This window comes from Pelophylax lessonae, assembly GCF_965119305.1.
Source record: "Pelophylax lessonae genome assembly, chromosome: 1".
NCBI lineage: Eukaryota > Metazoa > Chordata > Amphibia > Anura > Ranidae > Pelophylax > Pelophylax lessonae.
In genome coordinates this window covers 217,206,422-217,217,651 of record NC_138768.1, presented here as the reverse complement: position 1 = coordinate 217,217,651, position 11,230 = coordinate 217,206,422, and the positions used below count along the sequence as shown (strand labels likewise).

The window sequence follows — 11,230 nt, the reverse complement described above, 5'->3', positions numbered from 1 at the left end:
TTTATGCAACATTGTGACCAATGCCTTCTCCTTAAGACTGAAAACCTGAAGGATGATGTTATATAATCACTTAGTTTTAGAAAGCTATAGCGTAAAAAACAAGGAGAAATGTTTAAAAAATGTCATTGTAATTCCCCGTGGGAAATAAGGTGCAGTGGACTTGTCCTAATTGTAAGCGCCCCTGAATGACACCATCAGTGCGGTTGCTTTTAGTGATTAAAAACAACACCATTGCTTACTGGAGTGATCCCACTTTGCTGTGGTCATGCATTCTTAAAACAATAATGATTTTTCCAATGTAACTCTGTGTGGAATAAATTACTGTGCCAGTCCTCTTTATTTGGCCTTAAGTGGCCCTTATCAGCTATTTTAATGTATATTGCTATAGGTATCAGGACAATATCCCCCCGGACATTATCCCCCGGGCAATATCCCCCGGGATAATATACCCCCGGACAATATCCCCCTGGACATTATCCCCCCGGACATTATCCCCCGGGCAATATCCCCTGGGACAATATCCCCCCGGAAAACATCCCCCTGGACATAATCCCCCCGGGACAACATCCCCCCAGATAATATCCCCCCGGGACAACGGATATTGTCCTAGAATCATTGCTATAATGTCATATTTTTTGCAAGAAATTTGAACTCTTGGATCTCATGTGAAGCAGCTTGTGTTTTCAGCAGAAGTGCTCTTCTACAACACACTGGGCAGCATATTCTCAAACTTTAGTCATGTTGTAAAAGAAGTCCAACAAAAAATCCACATGCAGGGAACAATGTTGAGAAAAAAAATGACACATTGATGTTAGTATATAGAAATGATTAGTGACCAGAAAGTCTTTTTTTAATTTTACATATATCCATATTTAGCTCATTATTGTTTAGCTTGTAATGGCCCCCCAAATAGTTTATTCTGCACAAACTTTGCTTAACATTGAAAATAAACCTTTTCCTTCTGGTACATAAGCTGAATAGCACTAATATGGTGATGTAATGGATAAGTAATGAATGGATAAGTTATACCGCTATATAACATACAACTAAATACATCCTCCCACTTCGGGGAAGGGGGAGAATGAGCCTTACATTATGAAGAATATTTCCTTATGAAAGCATGGCAAGTTTACCTAACGTGAACAAAAATGTTCAAATTTAATAGGGTGGTCAATGGAGTTGAGCCAGGATGAAGGGAATTTTCACTGAATAGAGAGAGTATAGGAGTATATGAAATCCAATGGAAGTTAAACATTATATTGAAAACAGCATAGTAAAGGAGATACTGTATAATCCTATAGCTGTGTACACAAGCATCAAAAGAGGACAGACACCACTGATGCCTCAAGAGGTATATTGAACCAAATACGTCAAAAAACATATCCTACTCTGAATTGTGAACAGCAAGATTACAGGTGATCATCAGATTAATAAAAGGAGCATGATTGGCAAATGTGTGGCAAAATCTGGACTGGTAGATAAGCATTTCTACAAAATTGATCAATAAGAAATCAATGTAAAATTTTCATGTAAAAGCATGTGTTTATGTAAAATGTATTTTTACGATAGCCCATGCAGCATTAACACAACAAAATGCCTTGCGTACTTTGACAATTACATTTTTTACCACTCGGTATCATTCAGTAAATCTGTGCATTTCAATTTCAAAACTGCACCTGTTCTCTGCACTGCTTTGCTACTGAACTTAGGGGGTTCTCCACTCAAAATCAACATTTTAGCTTTCCGTGTACATGAAATTTGGCACTCTCCAAAAAGACACAACATACTTCTACATATTTAATATGGTGCTGACTGTCAGATGCAGAAACCTTCTACTAGCAAATTCCTTCTTGATGGGGTTACTCATGATGACAGGAAGCGCATTCTAGCTAAACAGCTTCGTAAGATAGAACCTCATAGAACCTCAACAGCTAGTTAACATGTAACCGCATCCCGTATTACATATTAAAAACTGAGTTTGAGTGGAGAAACCATGCCAAAATTCACCAAACCTGAAAAAAACTTGATATTTATATATATATATACAGTGTGTGCGTGCGTGTGTGTGCGTGTGTGTACGTGTATATATACTTATATATATACACACACACACACACCTGCAAATGAAGTCCCTGCCTCATATAGAGTGGGGTTACACAAGTAAATAATGTACTGTAGTACTGCTACCAATAACATGGCAACATTATATACTTGTACTTAAATGTCTTTATCTAATTCAAATAGTTCTTACTCTGTAGTGGTTAATTTTAACAAGTGTTCAAGTATGAAGATTTATGCTCTGTGTACATGTCCTTTGTACTGCATAAGATAAGCAGCATGCTGCCGGTAACTTAATCTAAGAACACAAATAGACACAGATAAAACACAATAATTCAAGACATTTTGCAATCATTCCAGTCACCAATGTACAACCTTCATTCAGTCACTCAAATGCCTAAAACTGTACAGAGTCTTCACATTTCCTACTCAGGTTAGTTCATCAAAAATCATCTTAAAAAAATAAAATTGGTGTTTTGGAATTCCTAACATTTATCCCTTTAGGTAGTGAAGGGCATACTCAAGGAATTTTTCTTCTCGACGACAAGATTTGTTTTTCCCCAATACATTTACTGCTTGAGAGGACTGCAAAGCCATGATGTTACATTATCCTGTTTCTAGCCTATCGAGGTGCATAAACAGGGTCAGTTTTAGAGGTATGTGCATAACTGGCCCTCACATATCGATACAGCGCATATAGTGACCATTGAGAACGTCAATTGCCAAATCATACATTTTCTATTCTCCTTCTAGTGCTCCAGTCTCTAAGGATAGTTAAACTTCCCTTAGTAGCACTTCCATCCATTGGTTGGCTAAGGCGGATGAGGCAGCACTGGGCTCGCTCTCGCTTTAGAGTGCAATACTCCCACCTGCTCCTAATCTTCTCTGCCTTTCCTACAATTTCTTCCACCTTCAGATTTCCCATAGCTTGAGGGGAAGAACAGTAGTGTTCAGGACAGGGAGAAGGCAGTTGTAGAAGAGGGGATACCGAGATGCTAATGTACCACCCCCGATATCTGTCACAGCCTGGAAAAAAAAAATTAAAGTCATAGTTAGTCTAAGTATTCAATATAATATACAGACTAGGGTAATTGAGACTAAACTTAAACCAGTACATAGGCAGATAGGGCTGTTCAGTACTGCTCTATCTTTGCACCCCTTGCCTGGATCTACAGTGGGTTTAGCCATTGATAAACCCTCAAATCATGCAATAGATAACATGAGCAACCATTTATATAAGCCACATACATGAACACGTGTAACACTAATACAAGTTCACCTTCCTTTTTAGTTGTTCAGTAGATATGTCTACATTCAAAATCAGTTAAGGACTATATAACACTACTGGAAGAGAAGAACTAAAATGGCTTTTTCTATCAATAACTGGCCCATGTACAGGCACCTAAATATTTACATATTCTGGACAATACTTTACTGATCCAAAGCTTTGGTTAAGTATTAGGTTACCTGTACATTAACAGATTCTGTCTTAAAAAACTTCTATAAGAAAGACAATGGAGTTGATTTACAAAAGACAAATAGGCTGTACACTTTTCAAGGGAATTTTTGCTTAGGTTCGTTTATAAGGTAAAGCTCTGCTGATTTCCATCTACCCATGTGCAAGCAAAAATGCATTTAAAAAAAAAAATTCTTACATGTGTATGGGGTATTGTTTGCAAGGGGAATTTTCACCATGTTCTGTAAGCAATGGGAACATTCCTTTGCAAAGTGGCCAGCCTATTTACCTTCAGTAAATCAACCCCAATGGTTTTAAAGGTGGCAGCTACAGACAGTTAGGCTATATTAACACAGGTGATTAGGGGCATACAGCAGATGTTGGAGGGTCAGATATCTGTTCATAACTGCAGGGAATTGCTGGATGTGTAAGTACATGTTAACAGCTGCAGGTCCTGTCAGCCTGCCATCGTTTTGTACAGGCTTCCCAGCCGCATCTGTTCACATACACCTCTGATCACGGCAGCAGGAATCCTCTGTATGCTCCAAATCACCCTTGTGAATGTAGCCTTCCAGATCCAAATAACACCTAACTCTGAATTCAACAATGAACTTGGCCTAATACCCTCTTTACTGCAAAATATTTGCAGGTTTTGTTTTATAGGAAGATTACTTCTATTAAAATTCTAAAACACATATTACATTTTCAACATGCTTGCATCTGTAGATTCTTTGTTTAAAGTGTGTCCAGCCAAAATTGTTTCTTAGTTTTGGATAGTGTGGGATAGGCTTAGAACCTCAGATGGGTTATTACTCCTATCCAGGGTTTCATTATATAGATTTCCTCCCACTTCCTGTCCTGCTTACAATTTTTTACCAGACAAGAAAGGGAGGGTAAATCTCTAACAGCAATACAGGCAGTAATATAAACATTTTCCTTTTTTTTATTCTTTAGTAGAGTAAAGTAGGGTTAGAAGTCCTGTTTTATTTCTGCCCGTGTTTTCGTTGCAAATTTACTTGCAATTTCTGTCTGAAGAAATCGTCACCAAGTCACAAAGAACAAGGCAAAATCTCTCTAACAGACCCCTGGACCAAACTAAAAAAAGTTTTTGGCTTGGCATATATTGGGGGTTGATTTACTAAGTTTAGTGAATCTGATAAATTTTCACTTTGCAAAGAATACCCAATCACGTGCATGGAAAATAAAATAAAACAGTATTTTTGCTTGCACATGATGGAGGTCAACAGAGCTTCATCTCATTCACCATGCTCTGGGGATAATTTCCTTGCAAAGTTCAACTTCCCTTTTAAACTCAAATGTCTAATTGCCTTCAGGAAATCAACCCCTTCAAATCAATTTCCCACACGATGTATACAATTCCAAAGCATTTTACAAAATCAACTCTGGAGTGTGTCTGACTGCACATTGATTGCTTGAAAGTTGGAAAATTTTGGACAGTTTCAGAGATACAATAAGTCGATGTTGCACTGAACCTCTATGAAGAGATTTTTCAACATGCACTGCTAAAGTCATGTATTTAATGGGTGCAAAAATGAGCTTGTTTAAGCCACAGCTTTCATTATAGAATAAACAAAACCTTTTGTATTTGGGTGCCTTACACTAGCAGTAAATTTAGCACTATATGGAACTAAGGGCTAGCATGAAACATTGATTTTTGTGTAGATAAGTCATTTTAAACCAAGGCTTGTGTAATATCAAACTAAGAACTTGTAAAGAGAAATTGTTTAGGCAAGTTACTCACTCGGCTGATTTCCAAAAGTGACCTGGATGAGAGAGGCGCCTGTTCCGCTTTGGCAGTTTTTCCAGCATCTCCATCAATTTGGTAAAACTTGGTCTTTCCTCTTGCTCATAGGCCCAGCAGAAAAGTAGAATGTCCTAACAAAGGATGAAACAATATTATCAGCCGAGGCACAGACTAGAGATGGTTTGGCTTAAAGGAAAAAATAATACAAAAAAAGTATAACTAAAGCCAAAAACTTTTTCATTTTAGGTAGAGCAGGGAATGTTCTTTTTTTTTTTCTTCATCTGTGCTGACTGCCTATTTTGTTTCTTGAGGCCCTAAAATGACTGGAGAGTAAAAACCCACCCTCAAATAACCCGTTTTGGAAAAGTAGATAATTAAAAAAAAAATGAAACATGATTTTAGTTTACAAAGTTTTCATTTTAACAACTAATTGCTCACAAAGCATGGGCATACTTATAATTACACTTCAAAACACATTCCTCTATCGCTCCTGGGTATGGTCATTCTACACGTGTGAGACTTTTTTGCAGCCTAGCAGCAAAGAGAGACCCAAAATACAAGTAGTGCCTTCAAGCTTTTGAGGGGCATAAATTAGGCATCTAATTTACTGGCTTTCTATCACCTTGGGAGGCCTTAGAGTGCCAGGACAGTTGAAATACCCACAAAATGACTACGTTTTGGAAAGCAGACACCCCAAGGTATTTTTAGGAGGTATGGCAAGTCTTTTGAAGATTTGGTTTCCTGCCGCAAGTTTTTGGGAAATGCAGAAAAAAAAGAACATTTTTTTTCACAAAGTTGTCAATTTAATAAGATATTTCTCATAGACAGTATGAACATATTTGGAATTTTACCCCAAAACACATTCTGCTACTCCTTCCGAGTATGAGGATACCACATGTGTGAGACTTTTTCAATGTTTGGAATGATCTACTGGACATTGTATCTTGTGTATCACAAAAATGTACCAACATTGTAAAAAAAAACAGTGTACTCTAATGCTCACCTCTGTATGGGCCAGGGAATATAGATTTGTGCAGTGCCACCTATAGTAGTGTTCATTATTATAATTTAAGCAAGCCTTGACAACTGGTATATGGCTGCCCCCAAGAATGCTATTTTCAATGGTCAGGAGGTACTGGAGGCTAAGCAAGGGTTAAATAAAACAATTCCTGTGGTTCTATGAGTGAATTTGTCCACGGAAGATGACTAGGAGTCATGTCTTGCAGGAATGTAGTCAGTAGGATGTGCAGATGGATCAGCTCTAGCGGCAGGCAGGGATGTGCTGAGAAAACATGCAAAGGATAGGTCCAAGCGGCAGGCAGAAGCATGGTCAATAAAAAGGCCAGGATCAGTACAGGTGGCAGGCAGAGGCAACACTGCACTCATGTGGTGGTGATCAGGAAAACTGTTGATGACCTCACTGTCTCTGATGACACTGTACTGATGTCATGGTGATTAGGGACACCATTGATGGCTGCACTGGCACTGATATGGCTAGAAATCTGGAACATTGTTACTGGCGTCCGTTGTCTGGTGTAGTGGTGATCAGGAACACTGCTGATAGCTGCACTGGTCTGGCAATACTGACATTGGTGTGGTGGTGATCAGGAACACTGTTGTTGGCTTACACTGTTTTGGTGAAATTTGGACTGGTGTGGCAGTGATCAGGATAACTGTTTCTGGTTTACACTGGTCTGGTGCCACTTGAACTGATGTGGCAGCAATCTGAGGCACAGTTGCTGGCTACCCTGGCACTGGTGACGCTGACACTGCTGTGGCAGTGATTAGAACACTGTTGCTGTTGGAACTGGGACTGGTGTGGTGGCAATCAGGAACACTTTTACTAACTGCCCTGGCTTGGTGCCACTGGGACTGGTGTGGCAGTAATCAGGAACACTGTTGCTATCTAACACTGGTCTGGTTAAACTGGGACTGGTGTGGCAGTGATCAGGAACACTGTTTATGGCTTACACTGGTATGTTGACACTGGAACTGGCGTGGCAGAAAATTCAGTCACTGTTGCTGAATACACTGGCTGGTGGTGACACTGGCACTGGTGTGGCAGTAATCAGGAACACTGTTGCTTGATAACACTGGTCTGGTGACACTGAGACTGGTGTGGCAGTGATCAGGAACACTGTTGCTGGCTTTCACTTGTCTGGTGCCACTGTTCTTGTGAACACTGGGACTGGTGTGGTGGCAATCAGGAACACTGTTGCTACATGTATTGGTCTGGTGACACTGGGGCTGGTGTGATTGCAATTAGGAACACTGTTGCTGGCTACACTGGCAGTGGTGACACTAGCACTGGTATGGCAGTGATCAGAACGCTGTTTCTGGTTTACACAGGTCTGGTGCCACTGTTGCTGTTGACACTTGGACTTGTGTGCTGGCAATCAGGGACACTGTTACTAACTGCACTGATCTGGTTCCACTGGGACTGGTGTGGCAGCAATCAGAAACACTATTGCTAGCTAACACTGATCTGGTCAAACTTGGACTGGTGTGGCATTGATCAGTAACCCTGTGCAGGCTTTCACAGGTCTGGTGACCCTGGGATTGGTGAGTCTGCAATCTGAGACATTGTTGCTGAGTACACTGGCCGTAGTAACACTGGCACTGGTATGGCAGCAATCATGAACACTGCTGCTATTGACACTGGGACTGGTGTGGTGGCAATCAGAAACATTGTTTACTAACTACATTTGTCTGGTGCCACTAGGACTTGTGTGGCGGAAATCAGGAGCATTGTTGCTGGCTAACACTGGTCTGGTGTAACTGGGACTGATAAGGCAGTTATCTGGAACATTGTCATTGGCTACACTGGCTGTGGTGACATTAGCACTGGTGTGGCAGTGATCAGAACACTGTTGTTGGGTGCACAGTTTGGGTCACTGGCACTGGTATGGCGGTGATCAGGAAAACTGTTGCTGGCTTACACTGGTCTAGTGACACTGGGACTGATGTGATGGTGATCAAGGACACTGTTACTGGCTGCATTAGTATGGTGACACTATACTGATGTGGCTAGTGATCAGGGACACTAGCTGGCTGCTCTAGTGACTGTATAACTTTGTTTACATATGTGATCGCTGTGATTGGTCACAGCAATCATATGGCACAGAGCCAATTGCTTTGTGATTTGCTGCATCTGAAGAATGCAGTGATCACAGGGTGTGCACAAGCAGTGGGAGCAGGTGAATGTTTATATATATCCTCAGATGTGACTCTACCAGATAAATAAAATCAACCAAATGGGAAGGTTTCATACTGCAATGTTTTGCTAACGCTTACAGCAAGATGTGGCATCCCATGTCATCCAAGCATAAATCCTGTTCTATTTCGCTAACTGAAACCATCTGATTCTTAACCATGTGTCATTGCACAAGACTATGTTTGTTTTTACTTAATTAACTAAAATGTGACTACATGGGGGTCAGTTTACTAAAACTGGAGAGCATAATCTGGTGCAACTCTGCATTGAAACCAATCAACTTCCAGTTTTTTTTTTTTGTCAAAACTTAATTGAACAAGCTGAAGTTATGAGCTGATTGACTTCTATGCAGAGCTGCGCCACATTTTGCACTCTCCAGTTTTAGTAAATCAACCTAGCTACATGATATACAGTATACAGTATATATATATATATATATATATATATATATATATATATATATATATATATATATATACTATACATATATATTATGCCACACATATTATATATCCTGCAAATGCTTTGTTTTGCACAATGTATTGCATATTTGTTTAGCCACGTATTAGCCATGATTTTATAGTCATCATATCTTAACAAATGACTTGAATTTGGATAGATTCTGTTGATATCTATCTCTCAAGATTCATCTGGAAGACCTAGCTAATCTTACAAGAAAGTGGTGGGGATCCAATTTTTTTAATGAATGCTTTTTCTGCACAATGTATCACATTTTTGGCAATGGTATAAGGTCACCAAAAGGACTGCATGTTTACTATTAGACTTTAAAGGAGTTGTAACGTCAAAAGGTTTTTTAACTTAATGCATTCTATGCATTAAAATAAAAAGCCTTCTGTGTGTACCAGCCGCCCCAGCGCCCCCTTATATTTACCTAAACCTCATCTCTATCCAGTGATGTCCATGAGTCCCTCAGCCATCTGGGACTCATCTCTCCCGCTGCTGTCAATCAAAGTCAGTTAGTCAATCAAGAGAGAGAGGGGGTGGGGCCGAATGGCAGCTCTGTGTCCAATGGACATGCAGAGCTGCAACTTGGCTTGGGTGCCCCCATAGCAAGCTGCTTGCTGTGGGGGCACTCAACAGAAGGGAGGGGCCAGGAGCAGCAATGAGGGACCTAGGAAGAGGAGGATCTGGGCTACCCTGTGCAAAATCAACTGCACAGAGGAGGTAAGGGTAACATGTTTGTTATGAAAAAAAAAAACACAAGACTTTACAGTCACTTTAAAGTGAACCTGGGCTTTGCCTATGCAGGAAAAGTAAGTATATGTCTGCTCATAGGTTGTCATGGGTTCCTGGGCTTTGCAAAATATATTTTTCCCTATAAAATTAGCCAGTTCATTTTTTATCTGTACTGTTGTTTCAAATACGAAATAACAGCTATATATTGCTTTGCTAAAAATAATTTACAGCCTCTTCAAGCTCATACTTGCACTGTATATTTAACTTTATTGAAGCTGCTTAACATATCTGCTGGCAGAACCTCTTAACCATTCCACTTCTGAGCATAACTCAGCATTTTCTTTCTCATTAAAAATGGACCTATTCCCTACTGGTGAGAAAGTTCCAGAGAGAGCTATTAAGGCTGAATTTAGAAGTACATTATGAGGAATTTTACATTTTCTCCCTCATAGGATTCTTAAACAAATCATCTGTTAACAAATGTCTTTACAATTTCATATTTTTTTTTTTTAATTCTAGTAGAAAGGATACATGGATTTCCCTGGAAGCATAATTCAGTAAAAAACATTAGTGAACAGTTGAGTAAAACCAATAAAAGTGCTTGACCTAGTCTGTGACACAATATCACAATATTTTTTCTAAAGCTCTTAAAGAAACATTAGGTTGTACTGTCAATGGGCACCTATTTTGAGTTAAAGGGTAACTCCACTTTCATGGGGAAAAAAAATTGCAAATAAAGAAAAATTAGTATAGCGTATACAATTGTGACACAAGTCAGATTGTAATTGAATGATAATAAAAATGACCTTTCCTTTTCAATATGTAGTTTTCTGAAAATGCAATATGGCTACCTGGAGGTGTTCTGTACACAGAATGTATACTGAACGCCCCCATAAACATCATTTCCTGCTTGTGTGATTGGCTCACTGATGCTCCCAGAAGTCTGCACTAAGATTCAAGTCAGATTTCTGGCATCCCCTGCAACAAAACTGTCATTTTTGGTGAGATACTTCCAAAAAGAATTAATGTCTAAAGGGATGCAGACCCAGCACCTTTCCTCATTAGAGCTTTGCAGGTGCAGCAGCTGGTTGATAATTATAAAACCACTCCCATTAGATTCACTTCTGCACATGGGCACAGAGAAACACACAGGGATTTCTTCACAATAAAAAAAGGAAAGAATCTGCAACAAAGTTTGTTAAAATCCTTGCAATGTACAAAGATCATTTAGAGGGGGTGTTTTTTTTTCTCAACAAAAGTGGAGTTACACTTTAATACTACTGTTTTTACAAGGTGCCTTAAGGTAAAGCATTCTATAACCATCACATTTTTACATGCTGGTCTTCTATATTCTATTGTATTAATATAGGCAGTTGTAGAATAGCCATCAGGGGGTAATTGCATTGACTCAATTACTTGCTTTGCTCTCAACAATGGTTAGCATAAGTTAGCAACTAGGCAGACAATATATTTTTTTCAATTCTGGTGAGGTGAAACTGGAGCCTACATGTGTAAAGGACAAATGTAACTGACCCCATGT

General features: G+C 39.4%; 1 protein-coding gene across 2 annotated transcripts in view; it reads right to left on the bottom strand.

Annotated features, from left to right (window-relative positions):
• Positions 1–2,112: 2,112 nt before the first annotated feature.
• KSR2 (kinase suppressor of ras 2) overlaps positions 2,113–11,230 on the bottom strand; it is a gene marked incomplete at its 3' end in the record, with an annotated part of 683,082 nt that continues 673,964 nt past the window's right edge. Inside the window, exons 19-20 of one of the 2 annotated variants that reach the window (XM_082252187.1) lie at positions 5,277–5,410; positions 2,113–3,084 (exon numbers count right to left, since the gene is read on the bottom strand). In XM_082252187.1, the coding sequence (XP_082108313.1) occupies positions 3,078–3,084; positions 5,277–5,410 (141 nt within the window). Of the gene's footprint in view, positions 3,085–5,272; positions 5,411–11,230 lie in introns of those variants that run through there. The other variant, XM_082252188.1, reaches the window with a different exon arrangement.